Source organism: Seriola dumerili, unplaced genomic scaffold (genome assembly GCF_002260705.1).
Source record: "Seriola dumerili isolate Sdu_G_001 unplaced genomic scaffold, Sdu_1.0 BDQW01000002.1, whole genome shotgun sequence".
Lineage (NCBI taxonomy): Eukaryota > Metazoa > Chordata > Actinopteri > Carangiformes > Carangidae > Seriola > Seriola dumerili.
The window spans coordinates 3,293,667-3,314,715 of record NW_019174257.1 but is presented as its reverse complement, the minus strand read 5'-3'; the positions used below and the strand labels follow the sequence as shown (position 1 = coordinate 3,314,715).

The 21,049-nt window shown below is 37.7% G+C and overlaps 1 protein-coding gene across 1 annotated transcript in view; it reads right to left on the bottom strand.

Moving 5' to 3' along the window:
* Window positions 1-4,936: 4,936 nt before the first annotated feature.
* Window positions 4,937-21,049, bottom strand: part of ankrd13c (ankyrin repeat domain 13C) — a 29,593-nt gene continuing 13,480 nt past the window's right edge. The window contains exons 4-13 of the mRNA XM_022738076.1: window positions 19,630-19,715; window positions 17,624-17,669; window positions 15,716-15,782; window positions 14,221-14,365; window positions 13,460-13,591; window positions 12,390-12,551; window positions 8,236-8,315; window positions 7,869-7,967; window positions 7,382-7,482; window positions 4,937-7,173 (exon numbers count right to left, since the gene is read on the bottom strand). Of these exons, the coding sequence (XP_022593797.1) occupies window positions 7,043-7,173; window positions 7,382-7,482; window positions 7,869-7,967; window positions 8,236-8,315; window positions 12,390-12,551; window positions 13,460-13,591; window positions 14,221-14,365; window positions 15,716-15,782; window positions 17,624-17,669; window positions 19,630-19,715 (1,049 nt within the window). The 3' untranslated portion in view covers window positions 4,937-7,042. The remainder of the gene's footprint in view (window positions 7,174-7,381; window positions 7,483-7,868; window positions 7,968-8,235; window positions 8,316-12,389; window positions 12,552-13,459; window positions 13,592-14,220; window positions 14,366-15,715; window positions 15,783-17,623; window positions 17,670-19,629; window positions 19,716-21,049) is intronic.

The following is a 21,049-nucleotide window of genomic DNA, read 5'->3' as shown; positions in this document are numbered from 1 at the left end:
ATGACGTTTTCATGACTTTTTATGCCTTACTATACTATGACGTTTTTATGACTTTTTATGCCTTACTATACTATGACTTTTTATGCCTTACTATCCTATGACGTTTTTTATGACTTTTTATGCCTTACTATACTATGACTTTTTATGCTTTACTATACCTTGACTTTTTATGCCTTACTATACTATGATGTTTTTATAACTTTTTATGCCTTACTATACTATGATGTTTTTATGACTTTTTATGCCTCACTATACTATGTCGTTTTTATGACTTTTTATGCCTAACTATACTATGACTCTCTATGCCTTACTATACTATGACGTTTTTATGACTTTTTATGCCTTACTATACTATGTCGATTTCATGACATTTTATGCCTTACTATACTATTTCGTTTTTATGACTTTTTATGCATTACTATACTGTGACGTTTTTATGACTTTTTATGCCTTACTATTCAATGATTTTTTATGCTTTACTATACTATGACTTTTTATGCCTTACTATACTATAACTTTTTGTACCTTACTATACTATGTCGTTTTTATGACTTTTTATGCCTTGTTATACTAAGTCGTTTTTATGACTTTTTATGCCTTACTTTACAATGACGTTTTTATGCCTTACTGAACTACGTCGATTTTATGACTTTTTATGCCTTACTATTCAATGATTTTTTATGCTTTACTATCCTATGACTTTTTATGCCTTACTTTACAATGACGTTTTTATGCCTTACTATCCTATGACTTTTTATGCCTTACTTTACAATGACGTTTTTATGCCTTACTATCCTATGACTTTTTATGCCTTACTTTACAATGACGTTTTTATGCCTTACTATCCTATGACTTTTTATGCCTTACTTTACAATGACGTTTTTATGCCTTACTATCCTATGACTTTTTATGCCTTACTTTACAATGACGTTTTTATGCCTTACTATCCTATGACTTTTTATGCCTTACTTTACAATGACGTTTTTATGCCTTACTATCCTATGACTTTTTATGCCTTACTTTACAATGACGTTTTTATGCCTTACTATCCTATGACTTTTTATGCCTTACTATACTATGACGTTTTTATGACATTTTATGCCTCACTATAGTATGAATTTTTATACCTCACTAAAGTATGTCGTTTTTATGACTTTTTATACCTTACTAAAGTATGTCGTTTTTATACCTTACTATACTATGACTTTTTATGCCTTACTAAACTATGACTTTTTATGCCTTACTAAACTATGACTTTTTATGCCTTACTAAACTATGACTTTTTATGCCTTACTAAACTATGACTTTTTATGCCTTACTAAACTATGACTTTTTATGCCTTACTAAACTATGACTTTTTATGCCTTACTAAACTATGACTTTTTATGCCTTACTAAACTATGACTTTTTATGCCTTACTAAACTATGACTTTTTATGCCTTACTAAACTATGACTTTTTATGCCTTACTAAACTATGACTTTTTATGCCTTACTAAACTATGACTTTTTATGCCTTACTAAACTATGACTTTTTATGCCTTACTAAACTATGACTTTTTATGCCTTACTAAACTATGACTTTTTATGCCTTACTAAACTATGACTTTTTATGCCTTACTAAACTATGACTTTTTATGCCTTACTAAACTATGACTTTTTATGCCTTACTAAACTATGACTTTTTATGCCTTACTAAACTATGACTTTTTATGCCTTACTAAACTATGACTTTTTATGCCTTACTAAACTATGACTTTTTATGCCTTACTAAACTATGACTTTTTATGCCTTACTAAACTATGACTTTTTATGCCTTACTAAACTATGACTTTTTATGCCTTACTAAACTATGACTTTTTATGCCTTACTAAACTATGACTTTTTATGCCTTACTAAACTATGACTTTTTATGCCTTACTAAACTATGACTTTTTATGCCTTACTAAACTATGACTTTTTATGCCTTACTAAACTATGACTTTTTATGCCTTACTAAACTATGACTTTTTATGCCTTACTAAACTATGACTTTTTATGCCTTACTAAACTATGACTTTTTATGCCTTACTAAACTATGACTTTTTATGCCTTACTAAACTATGACTTTTTATGCCTTACTAAACTATGACTTTTTATGCCTTACTAAACTATGACTTTTTATGCCTTACTAAACTATGACTTTTTATGCCTTACTAAACTATGACTTTTTATGCCTTACTAAACTATGACTTTTTATGCCTTACTAAACTATGACTTTTTATGCCTTACTAAACTATGACTTTTTATGCCTTACTAAACTATGACTTTTTATGCCTTACTAAACTATGACTTTTTATGCCTTACTAAACTATGACTTTTTATGCCTTACTAAACTATGACTTTTTATGCCTTACTAAACTATGACTTTTTATGCCTTACTAAACTATGACTTTTTATGCCTTACTAAACTATGACTTTTTATGCCTTACTAAACTATGACTTTTTATGCCTTACTAAACTATGACTTTTTATGCCTTACTAAACTATGACTTTTTATGCCTTACTAAACTATGACTTTTTATGCCTTACTAAACTATGACTTTTTATGCCTTACTAAACTATGACTTTTTATGCCTTACTAAACTATGACTTTTTATGCCTTACTAAACTATGACTTTTTATGCCTTACTAAACTATGACTTTTTATGCCTTACTAAACTATGACTTTTTATGCCTTACTAAACTATGACTTTTTATGCCTTACTAAACTATGACTTTTTATGCCTTACTAAACTATGACTTTTTATGCCTTACTAAACTATGACTTTTTATGCCTTACTATACTATGACGTTTTTATGACATTTTATGCCTCACTATAGTATGAATTTTTATACCTTACTAAAGTATGTCGTTTTTATGACTTTTTATGCCTTACTATACTATGGCTTTTTATGCCTTACTGTACTATGTTGTTTTTATGACTTTTTATGCCTTACTATACTATGACTTTTTATGCCTTGTTATACTATGTCGTTTTCATAATTTTTTATGCCTTACTATACTATGACTTTTTATGCCTTACTATATACTATGTCGATTTTATGACTTTTTATGCCCTAGTACACTATTTCGTTTTTATGACTTTTTATGCCTTACTATATACTATGTCGATTTTATGACTTTTTATGCCCTAGTACACTATTGCGTTTTTATGACTTTTTATGCCTTACTATACTATGACGTTTTTATGACTTTTCATGCCTTCCTGTACTATGACGTTTTTATGACATTTTATGCCTCACTATAGTATGACTTTTTATACCCTACTAAAGTATGTAGTTTTTATGACTTTTTATGCTTTACTATACTAAGAATTTTTATACCTTACTATACTATGACTTTTTATACCTTACTATACTATTACTTTTTATGCCTTACTATACTATGTCATTTTTATGACTTTTTATGCCTTACTATACTATGTCGTTTTTATGACTTTTTATACCTTACTATACTTTGACGTTTTCATACCTTACTATAGTATGACTTTTTATGCCTTACTATACTATTACGTTTTTCATGCCTTGCTATACCGAGTTTTCTTTGACATTTCTATGCCTTACTATACTATGATATTTTATGACTTATTATACTGTGAAATTGTTATGCCTTAATATACTATGACATTTTTATGCCTTGTTATACTATGACTTTTTGACGCTTGTATGCCTTACTATACTATCATGTTTTTATGCCTTACTATGACTTTTTCATGCATTGCTGTACTATGACTTTTTTGACGCTTCTATGCCTTTCCATAACACGAAATTTTATGAATTTCTACACTGTGACACTTTTATGCCTTATTATAGTGTGACGTTTTATGACTTTCTCTATTATGACGTTTTTATGCCTTATTATACTATGACATTTTTGACGCTTCTATGCCTTGCTTTGCTATGACTTTTTGACGTTTATGCGAAGACAGTTTTAATGCTTTTATGCCTTTTTATAATATGAGATTTTTACGCATTACTATACTTTGACGCTTTTTGACGTCATTGTATAGTTAGGCATTAAAACGTCCAGTAGTACAGTAAGGTATAAAAACGTCAAAAACATCACAGTATAGTAAGGCATAAAAACGTCATAGTATGGAAAGGCATAAAAAAAGTCATAGTATGCCATAGTAAGGCATAAAAACTTCGTAGTATAGTAAGTCATAAAAAGACAGTTATAGGGCTTAAACCAAGGAAAATATCTGTCTGAAATGTGTTCGGGAGGTAGTCGTAGGCTACAAGCCAGATGGATCACTGTTGTTGCGCATATCGCGACCCGTTTTAGAAAGACAAGAACACCAAATCTAATTGTTTCTAAATGTGAATCCCCACGTTAACTTTAAATGACCAAATTAAAGAAAAATGCATTATCTACGCACCCATTCTTCAGTCGGAAACCATAGTCTGGTAATAGTATCCAATTCCAAGCACAACTTTCAAAGACATAAAAAACAGCCTATCCAATACGCATATCTTTTATACTTTTCAATGCTTGTTCCTCTGTTGGTCTCCAACCAGCGTATACGGCTATAGGCCAACTGTTGTCAAATGGTTGCTGGATTAGTCCAAAAGATTGCGACGTTGATATGAAAACAAAACGAATAGCCAATTAATTGCAGGGACTTTTCAAAGTAGCACAGTCGTGTTTATTATTGCGCTAACACAAGGGGTAAACAACGCTTTTTATTAATCAAGTAGGTCTACTTGATTAATTCAAAATATAGGGTTCCTTATATATAATCTTGCATTTTTGTGTTGCGTAGCAAGAAGATAGAAATATAATTGACCATTTTCGAATCTAAAACGACCCCGGCCCCACGCCAGAATTCCGGTAGTGTGCCGGAGAACATACAGCCATGAGGATGTGAAAAAACATGGAGTCCAAATTAAGTTGGATATGTGGAATTTTTATTTTAGTACATTTTATATGAAAATAGTGTAGCAGACTTATACAACAGTATTTGCTGTACAACGGACATGTAGATGATGAATAGTTTCTGACAGAAAACATGTAAAATTCAAGCAGCTGAAGTCAAGGAGCATGAAGTAAAATGTAGGTTAAAGCATTATGTCGGTGAGGAGGCGCACTTCCATTAGCTGCACTAGCCACAATTGAAGAATGCGATGTTAAAAAATTAAATAAATGTACTGTATTTGGTTATCATGATACTGATTATGGATATAAATAATCACATTGTTCTATTAATGTGGATGTTGAACAACGCTTTGAGCCACCGGCCACCAAGCATAATATCCTCTGAAACACCTGTATGTTTCCACTTCATTAAGAGCTCATGGACCATAGCAGCAGCTATAAAGACTCATTAAACTTCTCCAGAGAACACCTCCAGGCCTTTAACAGAATTAACTTTTCCTAAAAACATTGGTGCTTGTGCTTTTTCACATGGTGGAAATGATTGTTGGTTCCACACATCTGAAGGAAGTTCATAAAGTTCATCAGATAGTGTAGTCCCAGAAGTGGGATGAGGAAAAAAAGACAGGAGAATTAAGAGATTCATTTTTTCCTTTAAAACAACACAAGTATGTACAAAAATAGCAACTGCCACCATGTTACAAACCAATAACTCTCGAATTACTCTTGATACTACATTAAAAAATGTCCACAACTCTTCCTCTTGTAGAGGACATCTTAAACTCATCTGCACAAATAAAAAGAAAATGTAAGATAAAAGACAAAAGCAATAAGTCATAAAACATGTATTTACATACTGTGCAGGGGAAAAGCCTGGTTCCTGTTATGTGTAAAAATGGCATGAATGTCATAGTCATTCATTCCCTAACATCTATTTTCTGTACAATCATCTTCTTTCAGCAGGATTGTACAGTTTGTTACATAGTTTACAAAGGTGAAGTAAGAAACAAAAGGCTTGGACATCATAACTTACACTCGCTGCCACTTGAACAAACAAAGAGAAAACTTTGTGGTACCATAAAAATCTGCAGCATTTTTTAGCGTTGCCTTGGTGAATTTGTAATATTTCAAATGCAGGGTCGAGTATCACAAAATGAGTGTATATGTAGAGTCACTGTTGTGGACCTAAATAGAGCCCAAAATTTCAGTGATGCTACTCCATGCCCATGAAAATCATTCTCTCTCTCACACACACACACACACTCATACAAACACATACACACACAATTTTATTATGTGCAGAGTTAAAGTGGAATTCAACAAAAAAAATATTTTTAGTTTTTTTAACCTACAAAAGTAACAGCTTAACATTTTCCAAAACTGATTTTCAGTTTTGTGAATTTTAAATGACAAGAGTTAAGTTCATCTTTGGGAACATTTCTAAATTTGATAATGTTCAAGAAGTGAGTGTAAACACCTGTAATTTTATTCTCCAGCACACCTGTCTAAGAGATGTGCATTGGATTATATACACAATACAGTCATGTTTTATTGACCTTATATCTCATATATAATATCACAAAACTAAAATGACTTTGCACCTTGAGATTTTTTTAAAAGTCTACTTAAGTAGGAAAAGAACCTAAAAACGAATTTTTAGTGGAATTCCTCCCTAACATCTCACACAGTAATATCAGTGCTTTACTACAGGTCAGTTAAACACAGTCCCTTTAAAAACATAACTTACATACTTAAATACATAGCATCAGCTGAACAGGTTGTCTTTTAATGTCTCCTACTCACACCCCGTATCCAGAAAACTCACCTGCTCTGCTGTCACTCACTTTAACTTCAATGCCCTTTCACTGATGAGACATTCACACTCATCAGATATCGACGTCTCTGCCACATTGGGCCTCAACCAGGTCTGACGATGCTATTTTTGTCATGTTTATCTCTGGTCGTTTTGTTGCTGTCTGTTGTCAGGGTCTGGATGGGTGATGGAATCCATAAACTCTCAAGAAGCGTTTACTGCTCTTCTTCCCCCTCCGTTTTTCCTTTTTTATTTCAAAAAGAATGTTTTGTAGTATAAAGTTGCCTTGTTGTAGATTTATATCCAGCTCCAGAGGTTAAAGATCAGGGAAGCGACTAGGGTCTTCTTTATAATCATTGGGAATGGTAAAAATGGACTCGTCAAACTCATCGTAGCGAAACTCCTGAAATGTCACCGTGGCTGTGATCGTAGGAAAGACAGGGATGTCTGCAGGGAGGCATGAGCAGAAATAGAAATTATACCTATGACATCTGGTAGATTTCTTTCCATATTCTGAAGGAGTGGGACAAATGATCAACCACAAAAATCCCTTTCAATTATCATGTCTTTCAGTGTGCTAGTCCTACATCAATTTATTTAAGAGTCATACTGTCTAATAACCATGCAGATGCTTCTTTGAATTATGTCAACTTACCGAGTTTGACAGGAAAGCCAGGGGGGAGCTTCATCTGCACAAACTCCCTGAGTTTATTAAAGTGCTTGAAGGGTGCAATCACCTCCAGAACATTTAACAACCTGAGGGGGAATAAAACAAACAAATGGCTTCAGGACATGAATCAACAAACAAATTTATGGCTGAAATCCCAACAAATATAGAGCTAATTTTACTGGTTGTAAATCATAGTTTCGTTGATTTTGACATATTTTGTTAGATTTCTAAGTTTATTTCAGTAGTTTTTCAATAATTTCTACAACAGCATTAACTTGATTTGCTATTTAAAATTATCAACATAATTTTATCAGCTACTATGACCTCCACAGGACAGAGCTATAACACAATGATACAGGATCATTAATTAGAATTTAACAAAAAAAAAACTATGAAGTTATAAAATATAAAGGATATAATGAATCCAAACAACATTTTCTGACATTTTCAGAAATGTTCCTTTTTTACTCACGATTCAATGCCCAGAGGGAAGTCTTGACTCATGGCTATCGTGGCTTTGAAGTTTTTCTTGCTCTCTTTGCAGACCAGCTCTCTTCCTAGATGAGGTGCTCTGAGTGGAGACAGAAACAACCTGTCAGAATATTATCTCATGATGGAGACAGCTCACTGAGAAGAGCTGACAATGGTTACTGTTACTCTGCAGTAGTTGTTAGTAGAAAATAATATAATGTGAATGGAAATTACACAAATGACATCCCAATTATACTACTTGCTATAAAAATGTGATTCTTTTGAAGTCTATATTTCTGTTCTTTTAAAAGAGGAAAATAACAATAATAAGCGTAAAAAGTGAAATCTTCATCTGTTTAGACACCTACTTTCCACTGTCAGCAGTGATGTATTCTTCCCAGGATATGGTGTTGGGTGATGGGGGAGTTAGAGATTGCCTCCTTGCCGGCTAATGAGCAGTGAGAAAAAAATAAGGTCAAAGTCAGATTTCAGACTAAACCACTGCAGGATAGACAGGGAGACAAGATACACCAATGACAGAAAAAACAAAATGCTGTTTGATTAAACTGAGAAAAGTTGGACTTTAAGCTTAACCTGTCTGTGTTATTGAAAGGGGCTGTTGTAAAAATTTGCAAAACTTCTGACCAATTATAATTTTAGTCATTAAGTCATAGTGGCCATAGTCCATTGGAATCTCTTAATATTATTTTAACACTTTATTCTACCAGTCTTTCTTGATACATTCCCAAAGAAAAAAGACATGCACTACACAGGCCACTAGAGGGCTCTGATGGCTCACTAGACCCACAGTGGCCTCAGTTTGGGTCATTCAGCCTGGCACATACTGTAACAGTACAACACACACTAAACATATGCAGAGACAAATGCCAAACACATGATGCCATTTAAACTGGCCTCTAATCTTGTTTTGTAACGTTCTGTGTGTTTTTGCTCTTTGTCTTGTGTGCAGTCATGCTTCATTTGAAGACAGTTCTATAAATACAGCAGAATAAAAATACAACAGTAAGGAAAAGACGCAGTAAAAGACGTCCCCTCAGGCTATAGTCTGTTTCATTGTACAGCTCAAGGTGAACATTTACTGAGCTGAGAACTTAAAATCGCTCTGAGTGAACAATTTTTCTATGTATCCTCTGTTACTGTTTACTTCTTTTTTCCTGTTTGCTTTGAGGCCTAAACACAAAAAGTTGCATTTTGCAGGTTTATGTACATACTAACTACACATCTACATCTGTGGCCTACAGGAAAGGACTCAGGGGATGGAGGACAGACAGACAGACAGACAGACAGGTGGACAGAAAGACAGACAGACAGAACATGTGCGATAAAAACAGTCAACCAAACGATGTAACAATAAAATAATATGGCTCATGATATAATTATCAGCTGGAAAAGATTCAAGAATAAATGTTGTCATAATCTAACATGGACAGACACTCAACATAGCAGCATTAAAGAAGAACTCTCTCCAAAACAAATCAAATAATCTAAGCTTTCTGGGGGAAAATGATCTCATCTTGGCCTCTTTAAATCAACTGTAACTGTGTTCTCCTTCAATCTCAGTTTATTTTAAAACTGGACAATCTTTTCTTGCTGACCCTGAACTGGAACTGGAATGAGCTCCATCGTCTTTCTCCTAAAATTGACTTTCTCCGAAAATGAACTTGCTGTTCTTGCCAACGTTGAGGTTAAAAGAATTGGAATTGCACCAGCTGACCTCTCTTTTGTGAGCCGTGGTTAAATAAGGCAACTAGGGCAGAATAATGTGGAAAAACGTGGTGGATGGCGAGACACCTGACTGTGCCAAGAGTCAGCCGTATGAGGTGTGAATAAAAATGGAGGCAACATCTTTGCCTCCCTTAATTCCCACCTGCACTACAGTCATCACAGAAATGTTTTGGTGTTTTTTTTTTTCCTGCGGCTTTGTTAAGTGCTCGCTCTCACACTGTGTATCAGCTCTGGCGTGTTGTTGTGACGAGGACAGAGTACACACAGGCTGCGGAGGCCTTGATCTGCTGGTATGCTGCTCCCGCCGCTCCATCATTCCATGGCACCAGGGGTTTTAGCCTTCATCCGTGTGATCAATAGTGTCAAGCCCTGTTTGAAAGCCCCCCACGCTTCCCTGTGTCCACAGGCACGGAGCTGACCTGCTCTCCCTCTCTGTGGTAAACACAGCTACGTCACAGCAGCTGCTTATTTTCCTCTCACCCACTTCCATGTATCATTTTCCACCAGCGTAGAAGTGGAAATTATGTCCACATCAACACCAAGGCCTTAAAACACAGCTTTTACTTTAAACATGAATGGGCTCTGATTCAAATTCACATAAATAGACTGAAAAACAACAGAGGACACTGTGATGAGACAAAGCCCAGCACAGAACAAGGGGGAGTCGACAAACAACAAGTGAGCAGTTAAAGGCATCTATTGAGTGTTGAGAGGCTTTGTCTTCACTGTGTGACTGGCTTTATGCTCAGTGTTTAGACAAGGGCTTGCTAAGCAAACTCTGGAACATACTATAGTGAGAGGATGGTGGGTGGGAGAGTCGTCCCTGTGAACAAGGTGCTGCTTTGTAGCTTTCACCACTAGGTGGCAGTGCTGGGATTCAAATCCATGCAAAGTGGATGACGAGGGGAGTAAACTTGTCTCATAACAAAAGTAATTGGAGCAGCTTTTCATGTTGGAAACAAATAAAACATCAAAGACACAACAGCAGGGAGTCAGACAGGAATTTTTCAATAGACCATGCAAAGTTGATTGACAGAGTCTGGCAGGAAGTCCATGCTGTTCTACAGGATTTATCTTTGTACAGATACAGCAGGGAAGTAGTGTGAGGTTTATTTTTTCTGAGACTTATGTCCTACCCCAAGGTTCCAGCGGGACAGGACAGTTTCAGGACTGGACTGGTGGTTACACTGCAGGAGGTATAAGTAAACAGGATGTTTATCGACAGAGGAGATGTGCTCCAACTGGTTCTCATTTTTTGCTATCAAGTTGTTAACAGTGAGTCACACTGTGCTCACCTTCGCTCTACGTGTACAGCTGCACTCTACAGACCCAGCTTTTTTCTTCTATGTTTCATCCTGTGTAAACCTCCAATACTTCTTTTTGATTAATTTCTGTGAAGGCCTGTCAGTTATTGTCCTAACAGAAGGTGACTACAACAATACATGTTTAACCAAGTTTTGCTCATCCGTTATGTCACCTAACCCTAAATGAGAACCTGTAAGAAAATAAACTGGAGGTGATGTGTAAATGAGGTACATTGCAATAAGCGCATCAAACCCATCTCAAACAGAAATATTTGTCAGATGTAGTTTTAATGCAAGTAGGCACATCAAGTGCACCAAGAAGCTTTTGAGGAACTAAACCTACATTCCAACCAGTGGAACCAGAAACTACATATCGTTTCTGTATGATACTTTCACATTTAGAAAGTCACTAGTACTGTCTGTTGGTTCAGGAACTTTTGGGGTGGAGTTTGCAGGGCTGAACGTCACTGATTGGTCAGAGACCCGATGGCAACTGCAATTTGGGCACTGCTTCATTCATAAAACAAGGAAGTACTAGGAGCCACTGGTATTAATATTAGGCTCAAAGACAGACATCTAATGTTGTCTTAATGCTACCAAGGTTAAGGTTAAGGTTAAGTTAAGCTTTGTTGACAGCTTCTAAACTACTTCCCAACATTCTCAAACAGAAAAAATAACCGTAATACTCTCAGATCGTCACTGTGGTGTTCTTGATATATCAGTCTCCTTTCACTTCTCAGCATGTCGCCTTTACAGTCATTACACCCAACCCAAACATAAGTCACAAATCAGTAAATAAAAAAATAGATTCACAGTTCTTGAGATGTGGTGGGAACGCAAACAGTGAATGCACAAAATAGATTTTGACTTTTAATTCCCGAGTTTAGTTCCTCTCGTTTGGTTGTTCCAGCAGCTTTTTCGTCAAAAAGGTTCAAAACCCAATGTGGTCATAATTTCTGCAATAAAATAACTCAGTGATCAGAAATCCTCAGTTCTACGGTGTCCTCATCTGATGTTTACTGTCGTGGAAAGTAACAATTAGAACTTCCTTGAACTACAGATCGTACGCAAAGTCAGCTACATAACAGCATTGTAGGAGTCAGGAAGGGCTGGTTTATGTCAGAACTAGTGTGTAAGATGTGTTGTCTGACCACGTTGGACATCAAAGGTGTTTATCCTGATTTTGAACCGCCGCACTCGAAGGCAGAGTAAAAAGCCAGGTGTAGGGGGGAAGGAGTTTCTGAAGCTATACAACTAACTGACAAGCAGTTCAGGAGTATTAAGCATGCTTACGGATTCAGTGTATTTTTCAAGCATGTCACAGGGAATGTTGGTTTCATTTTATGTCATATACCACACTAGTGGTGGACTGAGGCCGGAAACATGATTATGGCTGTCTCTCTGTTTATTCCATCACCCTTCTGAGATGACGACTGACCATGACTCAGATCTAGAATCAATGCCCGACTTACCTCAAAGTTCTGCTCTATGAGGTTTCCTCCTTTACTCAGGCTCTCCATGATGGCTTTGTTCCTCAAGATGTCCTCCTCGCTCAGATGCTCCCGTCTCTTCCTGGACTCAAGCACCAGGCCGTTCACAGAGTAGAAATCTGCCAAGAAGTTTCCCACGCGCTCCTGGAGATAGAAGAAGCAGTTAGATAAATCCCCCCACTGAGTCACCAATTTCCCTTTTAAACACATGTCAAAGCAACAGGACAGAAAGCAATACCCACATCATTCATTCACTGCCTCCACACCCCCTACCCTGTCTGTGCTGTTTTTAACCCTGAGCCTATCACCTTTGAGTTCCTTCCTGGGGTTATCACTGCTGCTCCTTGGATTTATTTACTCTTTTCCTGCCTGGTGTAGGTGATATAGCACAGGAAATGTCATTAGGAAAGTGGACAAAGTCTATAATACTGAAGAACAGAAATGTAGTTCCTAAACAAAAGTAATACTCTGACAGAGGACGGGGTGAAATAGCACAAAGACACAGAAAAGCAGCATTTACATGTCCAGCAAGTAAAACAACGATAAGAAGTAATTTTCCAAGAAAATGGAGAGAAAATGTAAAAAAAAAAAAAAAAAACAGAGCACAGGAAGATTTAAAAAGTAAGGGTACTGGGTCAAGGCCAGGTTTACTTTGTTTTTACTTTGCTGACCATAAAATATTCTACCACTCTTGGTTTGTCAATTATGTTTTTCAGGTCAGAGAAGTCATACAGAGGTCAACAGTCTGGTTTACTTTTGAGAAAACCAGCTGAAAATATATTGCAATTGATAGGATGTTATACTCAAGTGTACAGGAGATGAAAATATACATCTGTGTACTGACCCCCTGTGTACAGATTGCCCTCCATTTCCTGCCCTTCCCAAAGAATTAATAAAATTCCCAACTCTGTCTGGGACAAGCGACTAAAAACTCTAGAAATTCCACAACCAGATGGAACCCTGTGACCCGGAGCAGCGGTGGTTGAAAAAGCTGTGGCGGCGGGAATAATAATATCATGATATCAATATGTACTGCAACAACTGACACCAACCGTCTTGTCTTCTCTGAACAGCCAGCCAGTCTGTGCCCTGGAGAAAGTGATGGACTTAGTGGAGAGTGTGGCGGAGTAAACATCGCTACTCATCAGGATGTCCACTTCCTCCTCTGTCTCCATCTCCGACTCCTGAAATTACAGGAACACAGGCGTGGACACTCAATATGAGATGTAAGGAAGGGGTGAGGGGTGCCAACAATGAAAACAAGCCATTAGAACAGGCTGGAAAGCCTCACCAAATCATTTACAGACGACATTCATGCTCGCCAGGGGATGGACCTTCTTGATCTAACAGCCCTTACTAGCATCACTATCTGAACAAACCTTTACATTTTTAGCCACACAACTGATAAAGATGTGAGAATAGCAAAATTGGCAGTATGTTGTTCTTTTCAACCAAAGCTTCAGTAACAAGGTCAAGCTAAAACATTTCGATGGGAAACTTAATCTGCAACTAGTTTTAGAATCATTATTATGTTATTTGAAACATTTCCCGCTTACAGCTCCTGAATGTGGGTGTTTCCTGCTTTTCTTTGTCTTATGACAGTGAGACTGTTAGCTGAACAGTCAGAGAAAATATGAAGCAATTTTCTGACATCTTGCAGACAAAATGATAAATCAGGTTAGCAGGTTAGCCGATTGTGAAAATAATTGTCAGTTGCAGCCCTAAATGTGGATTGTAATGACCATTGCAACCTTTAAGGGCCATAAGTGAAGGTTTAGTCTTTCAGTCTTATATCTGTACGTGTCTCACACACCTCGTGGTGTATCCGCTGGTAGACTTTCTGTTCATTGTCCAGCACAACAAAAGACTCAGAGGGGATGGCATTGCCGTTGAAGATGAAGCTGAGGTCACCGCGCTGGCACTTCATGTCTGTGAAGTCTATCAGTGTAGTGTCCAATCTGTACACAATACACAAATGCACGTACAGGTGACAAAAAATAGGGTTTAAAGTGGGAACTTTAGATGAAGGAGAAGGAAGGAGATGGTAGGAAAGGGAAACAGAGGATGACAGCTGGACTGAGTTTACTTTTGACTACATCCAAGCAACCAGCAAACACAGTGTCAAAAAACTGTAAGCTACAAAAAAAACTCTGAAGGATGTCACACCTTGCGCTGAAGGTTATGAGACAATGTGACTGGTAATCGTTGCCACGGGAGACCAACAACACATTTCAAGAATTTTTTTTTTTTTTTGTTGATGTTTTTACGTTGTCAAAGTGGGTAATCCTGGAGTGAAGCATGACAGCAAAAAGAATAATTGATCACTTGTGAAGACCAGAAACAAAGTGGAAGGTGCTATGGGTGAGTACGACAGGCCTGACACACCGTAGCGCTAGAATGTAAATGAACTTGCTGTGACAGTTTTTTTCTTTCACTCTCTCGCTCTCTCTCTCTTCCTGCAACTCCAGGATAATAAGAGGGCATTTTGAATACCAAATTAGACAGCCAGGAGCAGTTTCACAGAATAATGACATGCTCCATCTCACACACAAACCGCACTCAGAGTCACAAACACACACTTTTATGAACTGAATTCATTCTTCAAATAGCTTTAGTTGATATATTATGAAACCCAAACATAGAAGCATCTGTCTATGTGCTCGATAAAGACCTGGCCGTGTTTGTCAAACATAAAACCCCGTAAAAATAGAAAAAAAACTACACCGAACCATGTGTTAATATGTGTGCCATAGCTGCGGCTATGAAACACAACAACATGAATTCCTGCTGATGATTCATTGTTATCTGTGTGTCAGCCTGCGTCAGGGCGTGACGAATTTCTGCTGACGTCCTTTGTAAGTGAGCTCTCAGGCAGCACCTGAGAGTCTACAGAAACTCTCCATCTATGAGGCTCTGATTTAATTTCAACACAGAAGTACAAGATTTGTGCACGGAGGCATCGCCATTCAGCTTCCTAATACTGCCAGAGACTGATTTCACACTCTAGTTAACCAGATGAGGTTGAGGAGAGGAAACAGGAGGTAGAGAGGGAAGACAGAGGAGAAAGGAATGTTGTGTTGTGCGTAAGAAAAGATGACAGATAAATTAGTAATCCTTAAAAGTAACTAAGTGCCTCGATAAAAGGTTTTCTCGAGGAATTGCTGTTTAATTTGATGTAGCTTCCATAAGGTGGTCTTTGTTTACTTTGCCACAAAAGCATAAAATATAATGTTGTAACAAGGCAACTGTAGAAATGGCACTTAAATCATCACATAATTTACATAACTGCATTACATTTGTTGACTTGCCTGATGTTAATTCCCTGCTTGTAGATCTTACATGCATCTGAAGGCAGGATTCTGGAGAGCAAAGGCACTGCAACATGAAAAGATACAGTAAGGACATATGAAACAACTTGGAAGTGACTAAATTTAGAAACCTCACTCAATAATGAAGTCAACCATCCACTTTAAAGCTTCAGTAGCATATAGCACTGTAGACTAGAGGGCTATATAAAGTGTAGTTCTGTAGCTTAATATTTAATAACTCACAGCCTGCCCTCAGGAACTGAAAGCAAGAGACTTCTTTTGCTGTTCCATCATTGCACAAAAATTTTAACAGTCCAGAGTAATTCTATGAAGGACTGCACTGGAAAAAAAAAAAACTGTTAGAAAATCAAGTGGCTCCTCCAACCCAGCAGAGCACCACATGTAGTCTAAACAGGCCTGAAGGCACGAAGCCAGAAATCCCTCTGACGTGAGCACAGATCCACGAGACTGTGTTGGTTTAAACAAAATTCTTCTGTGAACAAAGTATTCATACCCCTTCATCTTTTTAACATTTTGTTATGTTGCAGCCTTTTGCTAAAACTGTTCCCTCATCACCTTCCCTATACCATCCCAGCGGTGAAGCATGGTGCTGGCAGCATCATGCTGTGTGGGTGTTTTTCAGCGCCAGGGACAGGGAGACTGGTCAGGGTTGAGGGAGAGCTGTACGAAGCCAAGTACAGAGAGAGAAAACTGGGTCCAGAGAGCTTGAGACCTCAGACTGGGCCAAAGATTCACCTTCCAACAGGACAATGACCCTAAGCACACAGTCATGACAACGCAGGACTCGCTTAGGGACAACTCTGTGAATGAGTGGCGCAGCCAGAACCCTGACTTAATCATCTCTGGAGAGACCTGAAAATGGTTGTCCACTTATGATCCCCATCTAACCTGACATAGCTTGAGAGAATCTGCAGAGAGGAATGACAGAAACTCTTCAAATCCAGGTGTGCAAAGCTTCTGCATCATCCCCAAGAAGACTTGCGGCTGTAATCGCTGCCAAAGGTGCTTCAACTAAGTCCTGAATAAGGGCTCTGAATACTTTTGTCAATGTTGTATCGCTGTTTTTCCTAAATTTCTAAAATTCTCTTTTGGCTTTTTCATTATGGGGTATTGAGAGGAGATTGATGAGGGAAAAAATTTTTTAAACACTTTTACCATACGGCTGCAACATAACAAAATGTGTAAAAGGTGAAGGGGTCTGAATATTTTCTGAATGCACTGTAAATCTGTAGTTCTCTAACCTACAAATGTCATTTCTAGATGTTTGTCTCTACATCAAAGCTTTTACTTTCTTACAAAATGCCCCCATTACAAATAAACTGTTATGCAACCATTGTACATTTAGTTACTATCATGCGTCTATTACATAATCTTGCCACCTTGTCAATAATTCACAAAGACACATCGAGTACACAGAATTCAGTCCTGGCTCACACTCTGGAATCAGACTTTTGCAGACTAAGCAAATGCTGCTACACCAGTGCCAGTAGATATATTTAATCTACTGTCACACAATACCCACCATCTCTATGATATGTGAGGCCCTGCATTGTATAAAAATGTGTGTACATTCAAGTGCAGCTGGAGAACAAATTCTTCCTCTGTTATTGTCAGATATCACTGGCAGGTCCACATTAGAGGCTGGTATGTCAGTTCAAATACAGCAGGAGGAGTAACTTGACTCCAGCAGTGGATATCCCTCCTAGCACAAGATAAACACTTTGGTTCCATCATATTTTCCTGTCTGTAACAGCCTCTACAGTTGGTGTTTCAGACTACACCCTAACTTAGGACACATGGTTATTTTCCAGAGTGGGTAATGTTTGTTAAACTAATTTGTTTTCTGTCAATCTGTCATGAGACAGTAGAAGGTGGAACTTGACTTACCCCAACTTTGGAAGTCCCAGTGAAGCTCCAAGTAAAAATCACCAAGCTGCAAATGAAGACAGAGAAAACTTAATCACAAGTGAAACTGCATGGGTGGAAAAGGTGGAAACACAAACCTATTCACAATTAAAATGCTGTATATCTAAATGATAACTCTAACTAGTGATATTTGTAGATTTGTCTTACTGTCAACAAATCTCATGAAAAGATCATACAGGAGTAAATAGTATATTTGTTGGGGACTATTTTCAGCAGTGTATTAATCCACATTTAATGCCCTAGTGAGTATGTAAAGCACCAGGAGGGTGTATGTGGAAGTGACTTAAATAATCAGTGCCCATGTTCATGGTAATAAAGGAACATGTCACACAGTGTAACAGTGTGGGTCACTGATGTGTTTTAATAGTTCTGAGCAACAATGGATGTCTATGGCAAAGAGGAATAAGCTATTACAGGCTTTAGATACACGGACGATATTTATTATTAGCACCTATTCATTGCTGTTTTTGGTCTTTTGATGGGATTTATTGACAAGAAAAATACAGACTATGGCCATTTTATTCTTTAATTGTAGAAAAATGTGCTCTTTGGAGTGGAAAAACTAATAACTGTTTTTATGTCTATGCAACAGTGAAAATGAGAAACAACTCCCATTTTACAAACAATAAACAAGACTTCTTTGAAGAACAAAAATCAAAATGCCGTACCAAAGCCTTTCAGTCTAGACGAAACATGAGTAAACATGAGCCTCTATGTCTGTCCATAACAAATCACGCCTGACTGACACTACTCAGTAGAGCTTAATTGTACTCTGAAGTACGAGGCTGGGATGTACTGATCTCATCACCACTACTGGTGGTCTCAATCCAACTTCAGTGGTGACGTCAGGCTGGCAGGGGATCATCAGTTCCCAGAGCTTTATTATCTCTGAAGGACGATGACGCAGAAAAATCAAATCAGCCTCATCATCCCGGAAGGTTCACATCATGTCACATCAAACACAGGCTCAGCTGACTGTCAAGCAACTTGTAAAGACATCAAAATCTGCCGTTCACATTAAGACTGAAGGTGAGAAAACCATTGAAACAGACCTATGATATGACCTCTTTCAACACAGTAAAAAACACACATGGTTTTAGATTTTAGGTTTTAGTTTGCAGCCTTTGGTCTTGTATTTGCCCATCTGTTTGCTTCCTCTCTGACTGTCTTGTGGGGGTGGTGTTGCAGCACAGCTGACCTAAAAGCTACAATTGCCAGATGATTACACCAACAGTTTGTTGTAGATAATATGGAGTTCATAACTTAATGTTAGGCAGCTACAACAATACAAAAAGGCTCCTGATGCACTAGCTCTACAAAGCACATGTCAGCCTGTACATGAGTAAATGTTTAGTGTCTGTGTGTGTGAAGGCTGTATGACATCATGTCAGGCAGACAGCCACAACAAACTCTGCTCTGAACAGCATGTCTGTGAGTAGTTAAATGTTTACAGTGTATGTGTACATAGGACATCATACAAAAGGACTGTGAGGCTTGATTTAGCCTTAAAAAAAATGTCTCTGACTCTGACTAGTTGATAATGTGAGTGTGCCCCTCCTGGCTTTGCTTTGTTGTGATGACAGTAATTTGTGAATGACAAAAATGACAGAAGTCTGGGAGGGAAGTTTGCGTATAGTGTATATTTAACCCTGTGTGTGTGTGTGTGTGTGTGTGTGTGTGTGTGTGTGTGTGTGTGTGTGTGTATATTTGGTTTGACAGAGACACAGAAAAATTCATTTCAGTTCAGTCAGTGGTGTTTATAACTTTTAAGAAGATATCAGAGAGACAGTAAGAGAAAGGAGTTCGGAACAGAAGGAATAAGATAAGAATCAAGAAGAAAAAACAACACAAGAGGTGAGCAGGATGAAATGTAAAAAGATTCAATGGCCAGAAAAAAAAGAAACAGCATCAAGATGTCAGGAGCAGCAGCAGAGAACAGAGCAGACAGCTGATTAAGAACTACAAACCTCTTTCAGGGCTTTCAGCAGCTTGGGCCTCTTGTCCTCCACACTCTCCCTGGACTGTTGCTTCAGTTTCCTCAGCAGGGCTGTGACTGAAAGACACAGAGAGATGAAGAAAGGCACAAGTGAGACCAAATGCATCAACAATTAGGCAGCTTTTCACTGTCTGGCTGAAGAGCTTCTGTTGGAAAAAATTATTCGGGAGTGGATTGGATGACAGCATTTGTTCCCCTAAGAGCTGACTGTTAATTTTTTCAAATAACCTTTTGTTATGTTGAATCTGATCCCACCAGTTCACTTGCTCCAAGTAGAAGATTTAGTTACTATATTCAAAAACTAAGTTTCTCCACCAAGTCGTTGTTGCTTTGGCAAATGGCAAGCATCCTTCTCCCAGCAGGATGAAAGCCAGCCATTCCTAAAATCATGATTAGTTGGCTGAGAAAAAAAAAAACTAATTTACATTTTTCTAAAACACTGACCCTCTCTAAACTTTAAAGAGTGCAGCATTCTTCAATAAGGAGCTTTTTGAGAGCGCCTGCATTGTGAGTGCCTTGCAGACTCCTCATTTTTTGTTTTAATGTTAAGAAGGTGATGGAAGTTTTGGTGCATTAACACGGCTGTTATTACCTTATCACCCTTCACCCACAAAACAGCAAAACTAATTTCACATCAAACAGACTAAAACCAATTTTCAAGGTGACAAAATAACTGTAGCATTAATGTAGCACTGTACAGGAAAGTGGTTCACATTTAGCCACTTCACCAAAACACAGGTGGTCCTCTTTCATGATCAGGGTTTATGTTTAATTTTGCAACATGCTGTAAGAAATGGAGAGTCCTGTGGTGTATGAATGTACTATAAGTCACCACGATTACCTCTATGCAAATCCTGCCAACAAAAAAACATGCTAAAGGCAAAGAGCACGCAGTTTACAGTAACGGTGGCTTTTGGTTCCTGCTGCCACATGGGACACTCCCAGCAGCATTCGACCAATCCCTGCGCACTGCCTGCAGGGATCAAACCGTTCCGGGAAGTTCAAAGGGAACAAGGCTGGGAGATATGGAGCTGTCTGCTAATGAGCTGCGCCTTTAACCTGCTTAACGACCCTGGGGGAGAGACACATGCACAGGAGACTTTTAACCACGACGGGTTACATTAACAGCTCTTTAGCCCATTGGCTCCAGGAGACTTGTTTATGCAAAAGAAAATGGGGTTAAGGAAAAAAAAATAGATCCACACCCAACTAACAAGCATTTATTTAAATGTTATTTGCTGTTTATAAGGGAAGTGGGAGCATCAGTTGCTTGTTGACATAAATGTGTTGCTTTTATGGAGCCAGGAGGGGATTAAATGAAAATGATGACACGACTGTGCCACTTAAAACTCATGCAAACAGTCATGAAAAAATGACACTTATGACACCCA